Source organism: Mastigoproctus giganteus, chromosome 7 (genome assembly GCF_048544385.1).
Source record: "Mastigoproctus giganteus isolate SK-2022 chromosome 7, ASM4854438v1, whole genome shotgun sequence".
Taxonomy (NCBI): domain Eukaryota; kingdom Metazoa; phylum Arthropoda; class Arachnida; order Uropygi; family Thelyphonidae; genus Mastigoproctus; species Mastigoproctus giganteus.
In genome coordinates this window covers 52,446,809-52,471,483 of record NC_143581.1, presented here as the reverse complement: position 1 = coordinate 52,471,483, position 24,675 = coordinate 52,446,809, and the positions used below count along the sequence as shown (strand labels likewise).

The following is a 24,675-nucleotide window of genomic DNA, read 5'->3' as shown; positions in this document are numbered from 1 at the left end:
ATATATGATAGATATGCAGATAAACTATATACATACTCACATAATTCTTTCCATTATTGAAAGAGAGAGATATGGAAAGCAGACAGACCCTATTGTACTTGTTAATCTCCCCAACATTACTGTCATTTATGAGCACATGTAAACATAATTCAACAGATCAGTGTCATATCTGCTTCTCTGTATTATAGCAAATTATATGCATTATGGATAAACACACAAACACCAGTATATGTGGAATTGATGTGAAATTTTAAGAATTATTTTGTATATAAATTCTAGTAAAAACTAGTTTATAAATTCTAGTTAAAAGTAGTGTATAAATTCTACTAATACACAATGCTGTTGTGGACTTTTTATTCATTTAATAAAATGAATATCATGAAATGAATTTTTTATTCTGTTTTTACAAACATCACGCTTCACTGTTTTTTTAATTTAGGCTGGTAATTATGTGCGAGATGATGTTGTGGGGAATTTAATTCAGCTTATTTCAGAAAGTAGCTCACTACATGCATATACAGTACAACAGTTATGGCAACAACTTTCTGGTGATCTTGAAGCTTGTCAGCCATTATTGCAAGTTGCTGCTTGGTGCATTGGTGAATTCGGTGACCTTTTGAATTCTTCAGTTGATTCTGAAACAGAACCAGTTATTGTAAGTACAAATATTTTGCCAGTATTTAATAACATGTTTACACAACTTATGAAATATTTTAATTTCTTTTTATGTGAAATAAAATTTTCAATTTATAGCACTAATTTGCATCTATATTTAATACTCTTTTGAAATTACAGTTCAACCTTGAAATAATGTGTGTCGGGTGACAACTTTAATACTTGCATTACAAAGTGCATTATAGCCTAAAAAATTTTGCCTTTTTTTTTTATGAACATAAATACACTTTACTTAGTAAATAAATACAGGAACTCCCTGACTAACTTAAGGGTTGCATTCCGTGAACGCTACTTAAGTTGGAATTTCCCCCATGCTTGTGCAGCAGTCACAACTGTGCTTGCTGAATTGATTGAATCAAAAAATAAATTTTCGACGAACATGTGAATAGAATTATTTATTGTATTTATTCAATTTTTTATCTCATGCGCAGGAAAATTACAAAAGTGTGCAATTGCAAAAATTTCAAAATTATAAAAATACAAAAAAGAGAAGAGACAGGCATAATGTCAGTAAGTTTTACCTCTCGAGCATCATTGCCAGAATAGACATCTTCAGCTGATAAGTACACCGCTGAGGAGGTTGAAGGCTGTGGAGATTTAGAAGGGTTTCACCGCTCAACCTTACGAAAGAACATATTAATGGATGACTGGATGGTGGCTTTTTTCTTTTCATTGTAGATTTCTTCGTAGCAAGCCAGCATATCATTCACCCCTCTGTTAAATTTTAAGAATCCTTGACTATCAGGATCATTCTTCTCAAACCTCGCCATTGCCGATGCAATTTCACGAAATGCCATTGCCATCTCTCTGGTGATGAAGCATCTCGGCTCCTCATTTGGTTCGTCTTGAGCTTCGTCAGCATTTTCTTCTTTCACTATTGCTGCCTGCAAGTCATTAAGTTCTTTGTTAGATAATTCCTTCTCTTCTTCCTCTATTAACTTCTCCACATCTTTGGCATCGAACTGAAGTAGCTCTGTAACCTCTTCATATGATTCGTCTTTTTCAAATCCTTTGAAGCCTTTTATGTGCCATGGGCATGTTTTCTTCCCTGCACCATTTAAACAACTTTTAGTAATTTCCACCCAGGCCTTATTAATGTTTAAGATGGCATGGTAAATATTGAAAATATATGCAATAGTCTCTTAACGTAATATTTTTCTCACCTCTACTGCGCCGATTGGGCTGGCTGGGTGGGTAAAGTGCCTGCCTGGCAACCCAAAGGTCGCGGGTTCGAATCCCGCCTCAGGCTTGGATCAGAGTACAAAATGCAAAAACCTTGGGAAGTGCAATATGGCCACAGAAGCCGATGTGTCAACAACTACCAAAAAAAAAAAAAAAAAAACCTACTGCAGATAGTGTCTGAGCAAATATTGTGCTTAAATATGTAGTTTTCTTTTAAATTCAAAATAACACCCTGATCCATCATTTGGATCAGTGAAGTTGTGTTTGCCGGTGGAAATATGACTCTCACGTTCGAATTGAAATCATCTAGATGCATAGGATGTCCAGGAGCATTATCTATCTAATAGAAGCAAAATCTTGAAAGGAACGTCGTTGTCTTTACAATATTTTTCAACCTCGGGAATGAAGCAGCATTTAAACCAATCCTCAAAGAAAGATATTGTTATCCATGCTCTCTGGTTCAATCGGAAATGCACAGGTAGGGTGGGTTTATTGATGCTCTTAAATGCACAAGGATTTCCAGAATGGTGCACAAGCAGTGGTCTTAATCTGTAATCTCCTGCTGCATTAGCCCCAAGCAAGAGCATGGACCTATCTTTTGAGGCCTTGAAACCTGACATTTGTTTTTCTCTTTGGCAATGTATGTTCGATCTGGCATTTTTTCCCAATACAAAGCAATGTCATCAGCATTAAAAATTTACTGCGTTGAATAGCCGCCTTCATCAATAATTTTTTCCGACACATCACAAAATTTCTCTGCAGCTGCAGAATCGGCAATGGCGACTTCATTGCATACTTTAACATTGTGGAAACCTGCCCGATACTTGAACCTATTAAACAACCTACTGCTTGCCATGAACTTCGCTTGGGGTTCGCCATACTTATCGTTAATATCTTCATAAATCCTTGTTGCTTTTGCTTTAATAGTCATTAGATCAGGGGCACTTGCTTCTAAATATGATTTTCCATCCATATTATTATTATTTTCTTTTTTTCCAGAATATAGTGGACAGATGCAATAAATGAAGATGTTCACTATCATTCTGCATTCTAACCAGGCCATCACCTTAATAATGTTTTCAGGCACTTGGTAAATTTCTAGCTCACACGAGTGATCCACATTATCTTCTGAGTTGCTCTCTGTGCCACTAGCTTTCTGTTTGTTGATTGTCGTCCCACCAGAAGAACAAGCAGCCTTTGCTTCTTGTTCTGAAAATGCCGATCTCATCTTTTCCAATACATTTTTTCCAGCAGTTTTCAGTTGCTGTTGAGCTTACTTTCTCCTATATTAATCCAATATTGTATGCAACATTTTTCACTATTAATATTATCAGAAATTCTATGAACTTGAATTTCTGAGTTCACAACAGCAGCAAGTAGCCCAACATGGTAGTATGCTTCTAAAGGTTTGAATAATGCCCTGATGCATGGACTGAATTACTGCAGTTGTGTTCCTTGGCAGAAATGCTGCTCTTGCCATCTTTCAATTCAAAACATCAGCCGAAGGATGAGCTGGGCAGTGATTCAACAGTAACAGATCCTTGTCTTCAACTTTTTTGCAAAGCCAGGCAGCATCTCACCGATGGTACAAATTCACTTTAAAACCATCAAACGAAAATATCACTCATCATCCAGGTGCTGAAGATATTTTTATAATCACAGGTAGAGATTTCATGTTGACATGCTTAAACATGGACTTTGACTTTTACTGATTCACAATGGCTTAATATGTGATTTTCAGTTTTGTTTGTGCACAGTAACACAGTAATTCTCCCTTTGTTAAATTTCATGCCTGATTTGTTAGGTGCCTTTTTAATAGCCATTGACTTTTTACGGAGAAGTTTATAGTACAATGCGGAGAAGTTTATAGTAGAGTGCAGAGAAGTTTATAGTTATAGTACAGTGCTGTAAAGCTGATCGTTTCAGAATTTGGCTTCTTGATTCACATTCTGGAGAAATTTAGGAAATGCTTCTGCTGTAATATCACCAAATGCAGATTTGTCACCGAAGAGACTAACCCATCCATCTCCAAAGCCACCCTTCAAAAGCTTGAAATGTGTCATATCCACCAAGTAGTTTATGAAATTATAGGCCTGTGCTTTCAAAATTATTCCATTTATTGGTAACTCATTCACTATATGTCTGTAGAAACCACTTGTAATGCATTGGGCCATATCACTGTCGCTGCTTTCATGAAGTCTGGTTTTCTTTCTTTGGAGGCCTACTTCACCTTCTACATTGAATGCAATTTTTCTTTCACTTTCATTCAACCATGGATTGTTCTTTGTAGAATTCCATTCTCACAAAATATACTGCGTTTTGTATCACTACTCTTAACTTTTGTAATCTTTAAATTTTCTTCAACTGTATAATTTTTTATTTTGAAGGCCATTACTTCGCTCCTATATATCTCTAATTTTGCTGTGTATTTATTTTTAATGCCCTAGAATTTACCGTGTTTTGAGAAAACTAAATCAAAACCAAACTCTCTGGCTTATCATAGTGCCAAAATGAAGTCATGTGATTCCTTCATAAATCACTTGTCACTTCATATATATATTTGTCTAGTTCAGTCCTTAGCAGTATTTGCTATCCTAAGACTGTAACTTCTAGTCAAAGAAAGGATGTCAATGCTGTTGTTCACAAAAATTTACTTTTGTAACTAATGTAATGCCCTGGACAAATGGTAGCCATATTCCTTCCAGAGATAGCTGTTTATAATTCTCGTTCCACTGATATATTCTTTTATTGCACCTCTAGCTGAGGGGAGAAACTGGGTGTCTACAGTAATTATTCTCTTATGAGTCATGTTGTTTACAAAAAATTACTCTGGAACTGAGTCGGCGCCTCTGTAGCCAGGTGGGAAGGAGCAGCAGTGCATAACACACGCTTGTTGATTAGACCGGGGTTCGAGCCTGTGACCACCAAATACGGAGGATGTGGAAAGGTCAGGGAATGACCACCGCATATCCCCGGAGCAATATGGCCTTAGTTGCTAATGCTCCTAAAAACCAAATAACAACATCTGGAACTGAGTACTGAATATATCAAAGTGAAAGTGAATTTTACACATCATTGTTGTAAAAAAGTTGTGAGTTAGGGTTAAATTTGAAACTGTCTGCAATCCTGCCCAGACACGATAGGAGGAGGTACACGATGAGAGCCTTGTCAATCAATTCAGCCCTGGAGAGATTGTACAAGGCTCATGGGGTAGAATTTTTCTCAGCATGGTCTGTGCCTGTTAACAGGAAATATTGTTACTACAGGGATGGGATACACTTAAATAGAAAGGGTGCAAGGATATTTGCTGATGCTATTGAGGCAGTGTTAGATGGGTCAGAAAACTGCTAGCTTGGGAGGGCATTCATAGACTAATAAATTAACAATAGCCACAGGCAGAGGTGAAAATGATTCTTGCATTGCTTCTATTGGAATGAGCAGCAGTCTGGAAAGCGATATACTTGGGATTTCAAGGACTGCTGGGAGTCATCATGGAACAAGTAAATATATGGGTTGTGTTAGGATAACTAAGAGTAAGAACAGGTGCATGAATACTTGCATGTACACCAATGCTAGAAGTATAGTAAATAAATTTGATGAATTGGAGGCGCTGGTGAAGACATCAAAGGCTGATGTTGGGATATCAGAGACATGTATCACACAGAAGTAAGTAATGCAGAATTGGAATTTGGGGAGTACAGTGTGTACAGAAAGGGTAGACAGGGGAGGAGGGGGTGATGCTGTTAATTAAGAAACACATAAAATCTATGGAAGTGCATCCAGTTGACACGAGTGGACAGTGCAGTGTTGAGTCTGTTTGGTGTGACATAAGCACTGGGAAAACAAAGTTGAGAGTAGGAGTGTGTTATAGGCCTAATGACTGATGAGTACAATGAACAAATGTACAGAGAAATAGTGGGCTAGTAAATTAGATTGTCTTATAATGGGGGATTTCAACTTCCCAGATATAGACTGGAACTTGCATATTGGTCACTCACACACTAGCAAGACTTTTGTGAATTTATTGGATGATTGTTTTATACATCAGCATGTTCGGGAGGCAACCAGAGGGAGTAATACTCTTGATCTGATTGTCATCAGTGATTCTTCATATGTTAAGAATCTGCAGATAAAGGAATCACTGGGTGACAGTGATCACAGTGGCTTCATGTGGGATTTACTTAAAGATGTAACTGCCATCAAGGGTAAAGGGGAGTGGTTTTTGTTTTCATAATGATAACTACAGTGGTCGCAGAGATTTTTTTAAATTCTATACAGTGGAACGAACTGCTGATGTTACTAACAGCAAATTCAAAGTGGGATCCTTTTAAAGAATTAATCTTGGAAGCTGCCAGGCTTTTCATACCAACTAAGAAATACTGTCCAAGGTTTAGGCATAAATGGATGTGAGATGAACTAATGAGACTCATGGCAGTGAAGAAAAATGCATGTGATGCATATATATGTTATCAGGAGACACCAATGCCTATGGTAGATATAAGATAGCTGTCTGTAATAAAGTCACAAAGGATGTTAGGCAAGCAAAGGCATATTCCAAGAAATCTTTGGCAAAGGATGCAAAGAAAACAGTAAAGACTTCTTTACTTATGTAAACTCTCGAAAGGTGATGAATCAGATTGGTCCACTTGATATCAACGGTTCAGTTATTGAACCTGCTGAGGTAGCTGGAAAACTGAATGAGTATTTTGCATCTACATTCACACATGAGGAAGTTTTTGGGAAGTGGAGGCCAAAAGCTTTCAACCTCTGGCAGGGAGCTAAATGATTTTGTAATAACTGAGAGCAAAGTGGAGGAGAAATTGTTGAATTTAAACTTAAAGGCACCTGGAGTGAATGGGATCTATCCAGTTATATTAAAGGAAGTAAGCAAACCCTTAGCCATAATTATGAAAGCTTCCTTTGACTTAGGGGAGGTCCACATGGACTGGAGATCTGCAATTCACAAGGGGAGACAAAGGTAATTACAGACATGTTAGTTTAACTTCTTTTCCAGGAAAATAATAGTCATTAGTTAACGAAGCAATGCAGGATCATCTAGACAAGACTGCAGTTAGACTACTGTGCAAATTGGAGCAGTAATGGTATTAAGGGAAAGTTGCTACAATGGATAATAGGATGATTGAGTGGGAGAAGACAGAGTGGTAATCAATGGACACTGCTCTTCATGGACTACTGTTATTAGTGGAGTGTCCCAGGGTTTGGTTTTGGGCCCGCTGTTGTTTTCTGTATTTATCAATGATATCGATGAAGGTATATTAGGGTTAATGTCTAAGTTTGCAGACGATGCGAAAGTTGGTTCTGGAAAATTTGAGCAGATGGGCTGAGAGGTGGCAACTGAAGTTTAACATTGACAAATGTAAAGTACTGGTGGTACTACACTCAGGTTAGTGGAGAATGAAAAGGACCTGGGGTTACAGTCATATATGAAGGGTTCTGAGCAGTGCAGATAGGCTGCAAGAGTAGCTTGTTGTATCTTGTCAGTGATATGTAGGAATTTTGCTAGCAGGGTTAAGGAGATGATTATCCACTTGTATAAGGCAGGTTATCCACTTGTCAGGCCACACCTTTTGTACAGCATACAGGTCTGATGGCCTCATTTTCAGAAAGATATTGTGGAATGAGTACAGAGCAGGATAATGAGATTCACTCCAAACATTTGGAGTGAATGGATGGATGGATGGATGAAATGGGAAAGTTTTTTTTTTTTTTTTTTTTTGCTGATGGTATATACGCTTGCTTTTTTTTTTTTTTTTTCTTGGTAATAGCAACAATGTGTTGCTGTTACCAAGAAAGGCTTAAGTTCTGCAAATTGCTGCGTCTTAAGACTAGTCACCTGTGAGATGATCTAATTGAGGTGTATAAGACGTTGAGTGGTGTGAGCAAGCTCAATGCTAATGGGATTCGTCCTCTTTCTCAGATTACTCACCTGAGGGGACAAATTCAGTTTGAGGGAAGACAATTGTAGAATAGATGTGCAGAAATTTGCCTTTTGCCAGCTGGTGGTTGATAGTTGGAACAAACTTCCACCTGTTGTAGTCGAGTCAACAACTTAAATAAGTTCAAAGCAGATCTAGACAAATATTTGGAGTGAGTGGATGGATGGATGAAATGGGAAGTTTTTTTTTTTTTTTAGCATCATATGCTAATGCTAATATACAACCAGTTTTTGCTAATTTTTCCTCTTGGACATATGGTAGTAGGATGCATGGGAGGTATGAGTATACAGTATTCACCTTTTCCAGTTTCCAATATGAAATTGCTAGTTTTTTGAATGCACGCGTTTTTTTTTTTTTTTTCATAATTCATTTTGGGGGGGTTACGTGATTATACCCACAGTATATTTAAAACCATGATATGTAGAGGCGTGTTATGTTGAGCTTCCACTTTATTTCAAAGAAGAGTATGTATATGGATTTTAAAATTTTATTACTTTTTTAAACATTTGCTTCAGCAGTTATTTCATATTATGTTTAATTATTTTTGTAGATGTCTGAAGACAACGTAGTAGATTTATTTGAAAAGATTTTGATTGATATTCATATGACACTGACAACAAAAGAGTATGCTATTACTGCGCTGATGAAGCTAAGTGTTAGATTCCCTAGTGCTGCCCCGTAAGTATTTTACATTTTGTGTATTAGTGAACTTTATGTAATGTTGTACCACTGTGTAACTCATAGATATTCCAAATAATAGTAGTGGAAACGTTTTTGTGGCAGGAATATTTAATCTAAAAGTAGACAGAACAGTAATCTCTTAGTTGATAATCTGAATGCAGCAAGTTTCAACTGAGTTGCTTGTTTACCAGTTCCATCATTTTAAATGGAAACTTGAACACTCCATTTAAATGACTTCATATTTAAACAATATGCAGTCATGTCATTGAGCTTCTACCAAAAATATTACACCTATCAAAATTCATCAGTTGCTAGCTAGCAAGTATAAGCATAAAATTGTTGATACCAGTACTGTTCGTCGTAATTAAAGTGTTTGAGTTAGTAATGCCATCGTCAGTGATCAGACTTCGAGCAGACAATAACATCAACTAATGAAACAGATGAACTTGTTCATGGTGATTTCCCTATTAAATTAACAGGCAGTGCTGCAACTTTAGGAATTTCTAAAGAATATATTCAACACATTCTCTCTTACGATACAGAATGATATGCACCAGATGGATCCCCAGTAGGCTTGTGGAAGAAGTGAAAAGACAACAAATGGAAGTGTTTCAACAAATTTTATCCAAAAAAAGGTTGGTTTTTTTACTTCTGAAATTTCTTATAGTCATATTATGCACTTTATATATAGGCAGCCTTTTTTATTTCCTTAAAATTAGCATTATTTTTGTTGGATATTTGACAGAAAGAGAAATCTCATCATTTCAAGTTTCATTTCTTGTGTGTTAAGTGGTTACAAGAATTTTACATGCAACTTTTGTCCTTGTTTCAAATGCAAAAGGCATGCTTTAAATATTATTGTGACTAAAGTCGAATTCTAGATTTGCTGCTGTGGTCCAGAAAACAAGTAGCAGTCGAAGCAATTTTACCATAAAGCATCTCCAAAAAATCAGAGTTCAATTATCAGCCTGTAAAAATTACATAAATCATTTTTTGTGGCTGTAGGTATTATCCACATTAATTATTTGGAAAAAGGGACAACAATTAATTAGTACAATCATGGGCAAGCTAAAAAAATACTAGGGATGTTCAATAAAGAATGATCATAATTTTTTCTAGAACGACCATTCTGCTTGCTATTTCTAGCTGATCTGCAGAATTTAAAAACAAATATCAAGTTCCACCACATAGCAAATGTGCAGCTGACTCATGTACACAGTGTGACCTTGGCGGTTAGTCAGGTTTGTGCCTGTTCAGTTTCGCCTATGTAACAATGGCTGCAACAATAAGGAACGGTATTGCTGCTCTCAAATTTTGTTTGTCTTCATCAGCTGAAGCATATGAAATGTTAAGAGGCTTATGGTGAATCTGCACATCCCTATAGCACAGCTCACAAATGGTTTAGTATGTTTAAAGATGGACGTGAAACCATGGAGCTCAGTCCTTGAGCTCCATGGTTTCTCTCCCAAAAGAAACCATAAACACTACTCAGTAATCATGAGAGAAAAAATCGTATAACAGTAAGTCAATTGGCAGAGATGTTGCTGTTGCTCACACCTGAGCAACAACATGTTCACATGGAGGTTTGTTAGGAGCTTCAGTGGATGGTTACTGAAGATGGTGAGGTTCTGCACAAGGTGATAATGGCAGATGAGACGTGGCTTCATCATTTTGACCCAGAGAGTAAGCAGCAAAGTTGACTTCTGGTCATCTCTTTTCCTTCTGTTCCAGTAGTTATTTTAGTTTTCTGTTAATATTTTTCATTTACTATCTTGGTGAGTATTTCTTTATACTCTGTTTTGTAGCTGACTCCATTGTTCCCAGGTTTTCAGACAGGGGATTCGGAGAACTGATGACCTGTCTGCCGGGTCATTAATTTATGTAGAGCTAATGCTATTTAGTTATAATACTATCTTTAACCTTCTCCCTTTATAACTGACAACCTGTTGGTAACATACGTCAGTTTTAGCTCCAGTGGACGTGCTCTGGTTCTAGTCCACCAATCTGTATTACAAAAAATGTTACTTGTTTAATTTTATTGGGTTTGGGGCTCCCAGCCAATAAAATTAAAAATTTCTTTATTGGAGCAATCTACACTTAACCTGATACGTGAACTGGGAATGTATTGCCTTGCAGGTGACTATATAGTGAAATCACTGATTAGTCCCTAGTTTTATTTTTCTGTAGGGCATCATCACCTTGTTGTGTTAGTATTTCAGTTTCATCCAGCAGTGCACCAAGTTTTAGTTTAAGAAGATTCGTTGGGTGAACTAGGATAATTTACACATTAATCGTAGTGCAACTGATATATTGTACAGCTTGTAAAAGAATGCCACAGGCTGTACAAGCAGTGAACTTGTGACCCATAAGAGAATTGTCTGCAACCCAAAATCAACATTCATCTTTTAGTGCTAGTGTGGTATCACAACACCAACATTCCATGGTCAACCACCCAAAAAGTTCTTGGATCTATGTTCATTAGTACATTTACAAAATCCATGTGGTGCAATAGCTGATTCACATCTACATAAAGAGTTTTCTCTATGGTTTCTGGTGAGGTTGAAGGTTAATGACACATGGCCGAGGAACATCTTTTGGGGGTGACGAAGTTCATATCTAGTTAAGTGGCAGTGTGAACACCTGTAACTGGCAGGTGTGGAGCTTCACCTCCAATTTTTGTAATTGAATGCCTTGTCCACATGTTACTGTTTCATAATTGAACTGTTTTTCTTCAAGGAGATAAAAGTTCATGGTACACATCTCCATCTTCATGTGATTCTTGTTCTTTAGGACAGAGGATGTTCAGAAAGAACTATTTTTATTTGGGATGGGGCTCCCTCACACACTGATTGGCAATTAACTCAGCTGCTTTGTAACATTTGGCAATGTCCACAATTTCCCAGCAACTTAATGTTTGGCACCACAATCCTCATGGTTGGTTGGTTGTTGGGTTTTATTGGCACATTAGCAACTAAGGCTATAATGTGCCAAAACCAGAATCCTCATGGCATTTGGTTCTGGGAATGTGTCAGTGTCAGAGTGTATCAGGGACATATTGAATCTCTGGTTGATTTGAAGGAAAGTGTCACAAAGTATGCCACTAAAATTCCCCTGACATGCTTTGGACAAAACAGTTGACCATGCCATAGGTCATCATATTCAAAACATCTGTTACTTAGTTCATCCAAAAATCGCTCTACTACTTACACACTGTACACCTCCCCCCCTGGTGCCAGTTGTGGAAATAATATTTTTGGCACTCCCCATTTCAGCATGTGTTGAATAGTCATTTTGTCATAGTTGTCCTGGCCCTCCAATTTGGGGGATTGACGCATTGCGCCAGCTCCCTGTTCATCATAAAACATCCATTCAGTGCTAAGAGACCTAACAGGGAAAAGAACGGACGGACAGACAAATAGGAATCGAACTGGTAAAAGAAAAAGGTTTATGAATTTTGGCTGCTGGAATGTTCAAGGAGTTAGTACAAAACAAGATATTGGATGTGGTGGTCTTAACTGAAACAAAGAAGAAAGGGAGAGGTAAAGAAATGACTGGAGAATATATTTTCCTTTGGTCTAGTGTCGACCGACATGTCAGAGCTAAGGCAAGGATGGCTGTTCTTATTCACAAGCATCTCAGAATGTTTATTGAAAAATGGAGCTTTGTTGATAAACAAATAATGACACTTGAAATTAAAATATATGGAAGAGAAATTGCTACTATTGGGGTATACGCTCCTAATAATAAGTCTCCTACAGATATTAAAGAAAATTTCTGGGAAAACCTGACAGAAGTAATAGAAGCAATTCCACATTGTAGAGAGATAGTCATAATGGGGGATTTGAACTCAGAGTGGGACAAGCTGCAGACAATGAAGTGGTGGGAAGACATGGAGAAAATATAAAGGAGAGAGACTGATAGAATAAGCTGAGGATTAGTAACACCTTCCAACATAGAGATATTCATAAGTTCACATGGTTCCAAGAAACAAAGGGACTAAAATCAATAATTGATTACTATAGTATAAGAGTGATACATCTTACCATAAACTTGTCAACTTTTTATTTTTGCATGAAAATGTAACATAAATCTGATGTGAGATCAACTGTTTTAGAGATATGTGAAATAAATTTGCCGACATATCATTTCAAAATCTGATTTTTAATTTTTAAGAGATTAATACAGTGTTTTTCAGCATAGGTTCTACGAGCATTCCCCAAGTGTTCCACACTATGATCCATCAAAAATTAGCACTTTTGTTATTTTGATGCACTTAAAAATAAAAATATACTCATTATATCCATATCCAAAGCAAATTCTTGCAATACAATTAATTTCAATGGATTTTTTTTTTTTTTTAGTCATGAAGTGTTTTTTGTGCTGAAAATGAAGGAATGAATGAATGAAATTTATCCAGATTTGGTGTCCCATCAGTTTCTTTTCCATTACATTTTCATACATACTATGTGAATTCTCTTTTATATTAATTCTTGAAATTCATAACAATAAATTAACTATTATATATCAGTATTACTCTATATTGACTATACTGATTTATATCTAATATAGAAAAATTAAGAAGATTCTTGATATCTTTGGCACAAACATGAATGTTGAATTGCAGCAGCGGGCAGTTGAATTCTCAATGCTTTTTTCAAGGCATGATAACTTAAGGTAAAATCATTATTTTGGTGTTAATCACAGTAACTTCCCTCTGGGAACTATTTTAATTCTCTTCATTGAAGATATCAGAATTGTTTAGAATGTTTTATTAGCAAATTGAAAAGATAACAGATATTAAAATATGTTGCATTTGCTTTTACTTATTTTATTGTATAAGTTAGTGCATTAGCATCATTTCTATACACAGTAAACCAAGTTGTGCAGTGGCATCATTACACAACATCTGATATTGTGAATTCCTTCAGAATGAGTTGCCTATCTCATTATACCTCAAATTAGTAATGCTTTCCTAAAAGAGAAGGCTATTGTTACTTACTCTCAGTTTGCACCACCGCCCAGGCGGCTGTTTCAGAGCTTTTTGACTCTTCATCAGTGAGTGGGTGGGTATCCCAGTGGTATAAAAGCTGACAACAGTTGTGAATTAATTTCACAATATGAGAGATGCCAAGTGGTGGTATAGTTTAATATGTGTAAGATTTAGGGCTAAAAAGATTCAGACAGCAGGAAAAGTTTATTGTTATATAGGTTAGTGCATTAGTATCATTTCTATACACACAGTAACCTAGCCAAAGTTGTGTGCAGTAGCATCATTTCATAACATCTCATATTGCGAATTCCTTTGAGTTGCCTATCTCATTCTACCTCGAATAAGTAATGCTTCCTCAGTAGAGAACACTATTGTTAATTATTCTTAGTTAGCAACACCCACCCCGTTGGCCATTTCAGGGCTATTTGGCCCCTCATCGGTGAATGGGTAGGTACAGCAGATGGTATAGCAGCTAACAATCCAGTTGTGAATTAATTTCACAATATGAGAGATGGTAATATAGTTTAATGTGTTCAGAGCTAAAAAGCCTCAGACTGGAGGAAAATTTTACTGTCATATAACATGGTGCATTAGCATCGTTTCTATATATCATTTCTAAACTACACCCCACTTGGCATCTCTCATATTGTGAAATTAACATAATTGGGTTTGTCAGTTTTTGTACCATCAAGGTACCTACCTGCTCACTGATGAGGGGCCAGATAGTCTGAAGTGGCCATGTTACTTATTCTGAGTGGGCACCTGCCCACTGAGAATGAGTAACAATAGTCTTCTCTACCGGGAAAGCATTGCTTATTCAAGATATAATGAGATAGGCAACTCGTGAAAGAATTCACATGAGGTGTTATGTAATGATGGCACTGCACAACTTTGGTTGGCGCCTCTGTAGCCAGGTGGGCAGGAGAGCAGCAGTGCATAGCACATGCTTCTTGATTAGACCGGGGTTCGAGCCCATGACCACCAAATACGGAGGATGCGGAAAGGTCAGGGAATGACCACCGCATATCCCCAGAGCAATATGGCCTTAGTTGCTAATGCTCCTAAAAAACCAAACAACAACTTTGGTTGGTTTGCTGTATATAGAAATGATGCTAATGCACTAACTTTTTAGCTGAAAATAATGTGCATATTTTATTGTATTATAGTAGTTTTTATTTTCGTTTTTCATTAAAAAAGGAGTTTTTCTTTGCATTAATTTTCATTTGAATACCTTACATTTTCCTCAATGGAAACTGTATTTATTATGCTAAATAAAAATCTTAAGTAGGGTTCAGAATATCCTGAGCAAATAGCATATCCTAGAAATATCAAATGGCACTTAGTCTGTGTGATACATTTGTACGCAATTAGGTTTCGCTTTTAACAATCAGTTTGCCTTAGCTATAAATTGATGTCTTGGAATACATTGACTGCAGATACATTACCCTCATCAGGTATCCCAATTCATCCTAAAGCTGTTCCATAGGTTTTAAAGCAGGACTCTGCACCAGTCACTTCAACTTTTGTACATTCATGTCTATGAACCACTCTTAAACAGCCATCAGCAGGTATAGCATGGGACATTATTCTGTTGAGGGGAAATGGATATACAGCAGGCCCCCATTATAACGCTGTTCGCTTTACGCTGTTCTTATATTATTACCCATATCTAACTATAACGCTGTCACAGATCACTATAACGCTCTTTTACAGATTGCATTTTTGGCATATTTAACGAAATTGTTTCATTTGATGGAGTTGATAGCTTGAAAATGAATATAAAAATACGGTTAAAGCGTTTCCCACGCTCAGTGAAGTTTTCTCGCATGGTAGTTTAATTGCAGTACAGTGACTTGTTACGTAGTTCTGAGATAAACATTTTAAAAAATGATCAAGTATATTGCTTGTAATATTTGCGTTATATGCATTTATTGGAAGTCTAGTCATCACTCAGTACAGTATTAGACATCGTGCATAACAGACAGTTTACTTGAACATTGTATCATAATTAATGCAACCAACGCAGTTACATTTTCGAAGAGTTAATAAAAAAAAAGAGAGAGATTAGCCTATATGATGATCTGAAGAAAACTCGCCTAAAAAAAAAAAAAATGGAACCATTTAAAACTAGTAAGGTCTGATTGAATACATTTAAAATCCAGGGAGAAGCCGCAAGTGCAGATCAAGGAGCCGAAACTTTCAAAAAAGAACTTGTTAAAATTATTTAAGAGGGGTATTATGTGTTATACTTCTCAACAAGTTTTTAAGATGAAGCAGGACTTTTGTGGAAACAAATGCCTAAAAGAAGTTTCATATTGAAAGAAGAAAAAAACATGCCAGGTTTCAAAGTGGCGAAGGATCGGTTGACTTTATTGTTGGGTGGTAACGCTGCGGGGGATTTAAAATTAATACCCTTTTTAGTTTATTTGGAAGAGGGTCAAAGTTCAACCCAAAATCAACACTTAAAGTGGGCATTTGTCCAGGAAGGTTCAAGGTAGATACTTTTTTTTTTAGGGTAATCTATCTGTTTCTGATACAAACAGGCATTAGTGGTTATCTCTTTGCAACTATAAGAGCAAGTAGGGACAGACACAAAAGTGTGAACATAAAATGTAAAATTTATGAACATTGAGAATTTTGATCATAATGACTAATATTTCCCACCTTGTGTTTCCAATATCTCCACTTCATTGGATTTAATGTTCCATAAGTAAATACTATTTGAATATACAACCTCCACACTAAGCAGATGATAATTTAAATACATACTGGAAACATCACAATGGTGATATGCAGCTATTCTTGAAATCATGAAAAAAAATTTTTTTTTTTTAATTTGATAAATGCTCAAAATGGAATTTAACATTCTGTTCTGAGATTTACCAGTTTTATCCACTTTTTATTTATATTCAGTGTCAGTTTAGCTATTTATTACAATAATTCTTATCTTGAGTCCAAGATAAGAATTGTTGTAGTCAACATTTAGAGTGAACAATTCATAAAGAAAATAATATTAGGAATGTGATTTTCAATCCTTTTGCATTGACTGAAAACTGATATTAATTTTTGGTCTTAATCAGCTAGATAGTCTTGGAATTGAATGTTAGAAATCTGTCAATGCATAAAGGATCTGATCTTCCTATATGAAATCTGCAGATGTAGTGAAATTTTATATTTTGTATAATATTATATTTGTACAATGATTTCTTCCCAACTGTGGGTTTGCCAGGAAACTGTGCTATCTTAAATAGCACAGTTTTATACAAGGGCTGTTCAATAAAGATTAATTAAAATTTTTCATGAACAACTGTACTTGCTATTTCTAGCTGAGCTGAGAAATTTAACACCAAACCAAGCTGCATCACATAGCAACTGTGCAGTTGACTTGAGTGCATGGTTGTGACCTTGGCAGTTATTCAAATTTATGCCTGTTCAGTTTTGCCTACATAAGAATGGATGTGACACAAAAGGGAGAATATGCTGCTCTCAAATTTTGTTTCCATCTCAAGAAAACATCAGCTGAAGCATAATGAAATGTTAAAAGAGGCTTATGGTGAATCTATGCTTCCATATAGCACAGCTTGCAGGTGGTTTAGAATGTTTAAAGATGAATGTGATTCAATCACAAATTGGCAGTCCTGGAGCTTAAACTCTCACCATAGAAACCATAAACACTGTTTCTGTAATCATGAGAGAATATTAGTAGAAGGCATGTGCAGTATTCTCTATGACTATTTGCATATGACATATATTTGTGCATGCTGAGTTTGAAGACTACTCACCCCTGAACAATGGCAAGTTTGCATTGAGGTTTGTTAGGAGGTGTAACGGATGGTTACTGAAGATGGTGAACAAGGTGATAATGATGGATGAGACATGATTCATCATTTTTCCCCAGAGAGTAAACAACAAAACCATTTGGAAGTCCATGTCATCACCAACACTAAAAAAAGCGCAAGTTGTGGCTTCTTGCAGGAAAAGTTATGCTTTTTTTTTTCTTTCTTTCTTTCTCTTTTTTTTTTTTTTTTTTTTTTTCATTCAAGGACTGGTTTGCCAGCATATTGTGCCACATCATATAACTGTTATGTGACCTTACAGAACTGTACTGCACACTTTGCAGGATCAAGTTCATCACAAATGACCACAACTGCATGCAGGTGAGTGGATGCTGCATCACCACAATGCAAGTCTTCACATTGCTGGTACTGTTATTGAGTACTTAGCCATGAGGAACATTAATGTCAAGTGTGTTCCTCTCATCTGCCCATAGTCCTGATCTCGCACCTTGCATTTTTTTTTTTTTTTTTTAAGCTAAGGAGCTTTGAGGAAAGTGTTTCCAGTTGTCTGAAGAAGTTGTAAACGACTATTTGCATATGACATATGTTTGTTCATGTTGGGTTCGAAGACTACTCACACTTAAGCAATGGCAACCTTGCATGGAGGTTTGTCCAGAGGTGCAACGGATGGTCACTGAAGATGGTGAGGTTGGTTCTGCACGAAGTGATAATGGTAGATGAGACTGATTCATCATTTTACCCCAGCAAGTTAGTTAGTTATTTTTGGAGCATTAGCAACTAATGCCATATTGCTCCGGGGATATGCGGTGGTCATTCCCTGACATTTCCACATCCTCCGTATTTGGTGGTTATGGGCTTGAACCCCAGTTCGATCAAGAAGCATGTACTACGCACTGCTGCTCCTGCCCACCTGGCTACGGAGACACCCCCAGCAAGTAAACAACAAAACTGTTTGGAGGTCCACATCATCACCAACGTTGAAAAAAAGCAAAAGTTGTGGCTTCTGCAGGAAAGGTTATGCTCATTTTATTTTTTTACATTCAAGGAATGGTTTACCAGCATATTGTGCCACATCATACAACTGTTATGTGACTTTACAGAACTGTAATGCACACTTTGTGGGATCAAATTCATCACAAACAACCACAACTGCATGCAGCTGAGTGTAGGCTGTATCACCACAGTGCAAGCCCTCACATTTCTAGTTCTGTTATTTAGTACTTAGCTATGAGGAACATATTAATGTCAAATGTGTTCCTCTCATCTGCCCTACAGCCCTGATCTCACATCTTGCATTTTTTTTTTTTCTCTCTCCCCAAAGTTAAGGAGCTGTGAGGGAAATGTTTTCAGTTGTCTGAAGAAGTTGTAATGACATCAGAGGTGATTCTAAAACACACGACAAAAAATGGCTTCCGCCATGTTTTTGAAGAATGGCAGAAACGTTGGAATAACTGCATTTCATCAAATGGGGACTACTTTGAAAAGGACCATGAAAAAATAAATTACGATAATTTTTTATCGAACAGGCCTTGTATGTGTATGTAAAGTTGCAATCTTTTTTTGTTCTTTAGTATACGCTGTTCAATTTGGTCTCCTCCTTAAACAAGAGAAAATTATAATTATCGTTCCTGCCTTCCACATATCTAGTGGGTAGTGCAGAGGGAGTGGATTTTCATATGCTCTACCTCATTGGCTCTCAAACTTTTGTTGCTTGAATTACACTTTCATTTTAGTGGTATTATAAAGATATTAAAAGATGTAATGAAAGATGACATATTCATATGCCACCAAAAAAATTATTGCCACTGTTGAACTCAGTGGGGTTCTGCCTGATCTTGTGGCACACCAAGGTGCTGGTTGACACAGTTTGGAAACTACTGCATTCTACTCTCTCAGTGATGCACATGTACAGTGGTGTGTAAAGTGTTAGTTGTCTGACGGCACCAGAGGTTTCCCAGTCTCCGCATTGTACGTGTGACACAGAACTGTGGAGGCCAGAGATTTAAAAAATGTATGGGGAATGTTAGGTTCTGTTATTTCTTTGACTGTTTAGCCATTGGGACTCGCCATTGCCCACACTTTGCCACGAGGGGGCAGGTTAGGCATCCAGTATATTATTTAAGTACTCTGGCAGGCCCCACCACCTAATTTCCAAGGATTTCAGTGGCAAGGCCTATATATATATATATAAAAAGGGGGTGAACACTAGAATTGGGAAAGGCCGAAATGGGTTTACGAGAAAGCAGTTGAATTTAGACATTAATTAGAATTTGACAGTATTGTGGGTGCACTTGGTCAGTTAGAGTGGGGAGGAGACTGAAGACTGGGAGAAAACAAGTAGAAGGATGGGGATCGTAGAGTAAGCATCCCCAAAGAGGTCAGTGGGGAGGAGACAGAGACCCACTCCTCCCTCCCCTGCCTGTGGATGGGGTTTTAAAGGGAGCTGGGTTAGAGTACCCAGTTCAGATCACCAGATGGTGTGTTGGCATTTGGCGATCTGAATGCATTCTCACTTTACTTGTATTCTATTTTTATACTTTTTTCTTATAATTTATCATTTTTTTTCCCTGTTAGGAAAAATCTCCCCCCCCCCCACAACACTCATCTTTTTTCTCGCACTCTGGAGGGGGTGAAGTGGTGTGCAGTAAGTTTAAAAATTAATGCTTAATAATTAAGCTAAATAAGAAACAATATAAAAGATTAAAACTAGGGTTAATGTGTACTTAACTGTAACGTTTATGGTTTGTGTTCTTTTTCTCACAGACTTGCACTCTCATTCATTCTTTTGGCTTTCATTTCATTTGTTCAACTCTTTCTTTTTGCACTGCACTATCTGGACACCTCAACTACTGTTATTCTTCAGTTGTGTTGCAGGCCTAGCTGCAGGTTTTTTGCAGGCCAGGGGAGAATGTAGTGTTTGTGCTGTTAGTATATATAAAGTAGTGTAAGTTTTTATTAACTTTGTATCCTTTCAGCTAGTTACATTTGCTCTTCCAGTCATTCCCATTCACCATAACACTCGTTCACCCTCTCGTTCCCTCATGCTGGGTCACTCTTTCTTTCACCAAAGCTGACATTTATTCCCTTTTACCATAATTCACTCAGTGCCCAGCCCATTCATTCTGTCTATAATGCTACATTGCATTCCCTTGCTACTAGCTTACTGATATTTTTCAGCTAATCTGTTTCCCTGGCTGCCTGTACATCTCCCTCCCCGACATAGTTACTTATTTGATGTGGGGCCCCAGGTTCCTACACATGGCAGGGTAGTCCTGGGAGTATGCAGGTCAATCCGGTTTTGTTATGTCAGGTTTCTGTCAGGGCACAGAATATTGCTGTCCTGACAGTTTTTAAGTCATCGTTTGGTACATGTGGCCAATTTTAACTAATGATTATTGTTTGATTGCTGTGGGGCTGAATTGCCGTTCTTTGGATAGTTCTGCACATTTCGAATACTTTCTGTGTGAAGGGTGTAAACACTTTATAATTTTCCTCTTCGATGATGAACAGATGTTCTTCTCCTATAATTGGGAGAAGAACATCTGGGAATTGGGCCAATCTGTGCTATTAGCTGTTTTCTGGAGATGTCATAAATTATACATTCATATAGAATGTGTGTCCAGTCTTCACTCTCACCACAGATTCTGTTTGGGTCATCAGCCAGCCCTAAGGAGGTTAGTTTCACATTTAGGGAGCCATGACTGTCAATATTAAAGTTGTAAAAAGTCTAAAGGTATACCACCTAGGTGGCTTTGGGCTAACCATTGTTACTCATGGCAGAAACCTTTTGGTAACCAGACCTCTGGTTTTCTGCTCCCACTTTGTTTGCCATAGCTCATGGAGCTTTGTAGCTATTCTTTTTCTTTCAGCATTGAAGGTATTGGCTGTATCAAGGGCTATCCCCAGAAGTTCTGTGGATATGTCCTTTTTAAGTCTATAATACAAGCTTCTTTTGGCTAATTCCAGGTAAAGTGGGAGAGCTCCAGCCAGCAATTACAGTGCAGGTGTGCTCACTGTGTGACATGCTCTGGTAACAGTGAGAAGTATTGTCCTTTGTATCAATTCTAATTTATTGTTATTTCTTACTGTGGCCGAATGGGTGGACCATGCACCAGTAGGTGATAACAGGTAGGAACGTTGCACGGTATATGATTGCCATGGTCTTTCTTTTGAGCCACCAGTCTGATCGACTGATCCTGGTAATCATACCTGCATAATTTCTCACTTTCTTCACCAAGTAGGTCAAATGGGGATTAAAAGTTAATTTTGAATCAAAGACCACTCCAAGATATTGTAGTTCTGTTGCCACATTTATAGTATGACATTTGTAGTAATTGTGTTAATTTTGATTTGTGGATGTCTTCTTATGTCCAAATTGCCTTTTAGAAGTAATTTGGTTTTTTCAGGCAATATTTTGAGCATGTGCATTTGTGCCCACTCCTACACCTGTAAAAGGACAGAATTTGATCTTTGCTCTACAACCACTCCCGTGTTACCTTTTACAAGGAAAATCATGTCATTTGCAAAGGTCAGGCTTTCCACAGGCCCAGATCCCAGGCCAGAAATTTATCCAGAACAATGTTTCAGAAGAAAGGGCCAAGGATTGAACCCCGGGGGCAGCCTTTATTCACAGAATGTATCAATTCCTGTAACTTTGTGTGCACTGAGACACTTCTGTCTGTAAGGTAGCTGTTTATTACCTTATATAGGTTTTGTAGAGCATTTGCCTGGCAGAGTCTCCTAAGGACACTATGCCACCAGAATGAGTCAAATGCCCCAGCAAAGGTGTGCAGTGAAATGTTGCAGCTGCATTATAGATTTTCATGTTTTTGGCTAATATTTAAATTTTTCATAGATGTGATTTGGACTTTTCATAACACTACAAAGTTTACCCTGTTTTGCCATATCTACTGAAGATGCAACCTAGAAGGATAATTGATATTTTTGTATGTATGTGCGTTTTGTTCCACTACATTGTTCTTATCTTTTCTTTCTTCTTATTGTGTTACCATTCTGTGTCATTATTTTTATATTGTATAAATGGAAAATTAAGTTTACTGGTTCCCAACTCCACTATTTTTTGGCATATTCTTGCCGGCCATGGTTTTGCCAAATGCAGTGATTTTCAGGAACATATCTCTTCTTCCCCATCCCATGGTTTGTGCGGGATTGTTGCATTTGGCCATAATATTTTGCTGTTGTGCAACCAAATATTCATTACACTTAATTTTGAAAGTGTGTATTGCAGATCATGCAGGAAAAGCATAAGTGATTTACGAGTGAATTAAGTCATCTGTGATAACTAATGTTAGTTTTCTTATCCCTTATATAGATGCTGGTTACTGTTTAAGTCATCAGATTACTTCATTCATTTTCACAATTAATGAATCAATATATGAACTTAAGTTACAAAATTTATTTGTATTTATTTTGTATTATTTATTTATTACTGTTGTGGAAAAGCTATTAATTCCTAAATTTGATGTCATCATCTTCTTTTGCCATTGTCGATTCACTGCAGGATGAAGGCCTCCTAACAAGTTTCCAACAACTGTGATCCTGTGCTCTCAGTTGCCATTGTACACCAGCAGTTTCACTAATATCATTTCACAATTTCATCGAACCATCTTTATTTTTTTTTCATGGGCATTTAGAATCAAGTGGTATCTGTTCCAAAATTTGTTCAGTCCATCTGTTGTCAGTTCTTCTTGATAGGTGGCCTACGTTTTAATTTCTTTGGTCTTTCAGTTATGTCGCAGACCTTGGCTTCTTTGGTGAATGCACGTGTTTTTCGGTCTCTTTTGGTTATGTTCAAAATTTGGCATCCATACTTCTCTGTTTCACGCTCAGTCTCCGTAAAGCTTTGGCATTCAATGTCCATGTTTCGCAACCATATTGTTAGAACAGGATACATTGATCAAAAGCTTTCCAAATGCTTGCCATCTCAATTTTATGCACTGTTCAATTTCCATCATGATGTTTCCATCTGTTGAAATTTCTTGTCCAGGTAAACATATCTTTCTGCTTCTTCTAGTTGTCTGTCGATCATGATTTTCTTTGGTCTGGTAAATTTGTTGAACATAACCTGTGTTTTTTTAGTATTCATCTTCAAACCAAACCTCTTGCTTTCATTCTACAGTTCTTTAGTGGTTTACTGCAATTCTTCGTGATCATTGGCAAAGAGATTGATGTCATCTGAAAATTGTAAGTAATTTAGATAATCTCCATTTATCTTTTGGCTTGCAAAAAATTTCTTCTAAATAGCAGAAAATAGTTTTGGGAAGATTGTCTCCTTGTTGGATGCCTTTTTCTATATTGATCTGAACTTTATCATTGTTGACATGTATTGATGTAGTCACCTCCTCATAGATTAGAAAATATTGATGTAAGCTCTATCTACACCTTGGTTGATTAAGATATTAATTATTATTTGTTTGTGACTGAGTCAAATGCTTTTTCATAGTTGATGAAGGCGATACATAATGGAAGGTTGTAGTATTCATTGTGCTGCTCTAATTTGCTGCACTGTTTGGATTGTGAAAACCTTGTAGACAACTGGCAATAGGCTTGTTTGTCATTAGTTGTTAATTTTTTTTTTTTTTTTTTTTGTGCAGTTGGATGGCTTTTGCATTTCTCCATGCTACAGGTACTTTTAAGTAGAAGGCATTTTGAAAATAGTTTGGCTAGAGCATTACATAATGGCTGGCCTCTACATTTCAACAGTGACTTTATTGGGTCCTGCTGCTTTGCCATTTTTCATTGATTTTATAGCATCTCTTACTTCTATCAAAATTTCTGTTTTACAGCTTTTGCATCTTGGATTCAGTTGTCCTTTATCCTTATAAAGATTTGAATAAAAACATTTCCACTCATTTTGGTATTTGTTCTTGCACCATTCTCAAGTTTAAACACAAACATTTGGCTCTTATGTGTAATCATTTTTTGTTTTGCTTTCTTTAGCCCTTGATTTTCTTCTAGTGTTCTGATGAGATCGATGTTCTTTATGCACTTTATGGTCTTGCATATTTCTAAATATTCTATCTCATTTCTTATGTTACCACTTTGCTTCATTTCTCATCACTTTTTTCATCATGGCAATTGTTTCTTTTGATTTTCTGGTTGGTTTTTCTAGTTCAACAGTAGGTGTAAGGGCACAATCAGTGTCTACAATAGTCTCAATGACGGTCTTTATCGGTTGAAATACTTATGTCAGGAAGGTCTTACAGCACTTAAGAATTATTGGACAGTTCTAGTTCAAAGTTTTGATGTGTTTTCAGTAGTTGGTTAGTGTCAACTTTGCTCTCAGTAAATGGTGATCACTTCTAGCATTCAAAATAGTTCAAGACTGAGTAATCAGTGAATATCATTTTATTGTTTGGCAGTATGAAGTCAG

At 36.8% G+C, this 24,675-nt stretch overlaps 1 protein-coding gene across 5 annotated transcripts in view; it reads left to right on the top strand.

The window, feature by feature from the left end:
* The window catches only part of LOC150082893 (AP-1 complex subunit gamma-1-like), a 489,084-nt gene that overhangs the window by 312,174 nt on the left and 152,235 nt on the right, over window positions 1-24,675 (top strand). For all 5 annotated transcript variants that reach the window (XM_090377666.1, XM_090377665.1, XM_090377663.1 and 2 more), the window contains 3 exons: window positions 440-655; window positions 8,365-8,492; window positions 13,065-13,169. In XM_090377666.1, the coding sequence (XP_090233792.1) occupies window positions 440-655; window positions 8,365-8,492; window positions 13,065-13,169 (449 nt within the window). The remainder of the gene's footprint in view (window positions 1-439; window positions 656-8,364; window positions 8,493-13,064; window positions 13,170-24,675) is intronic.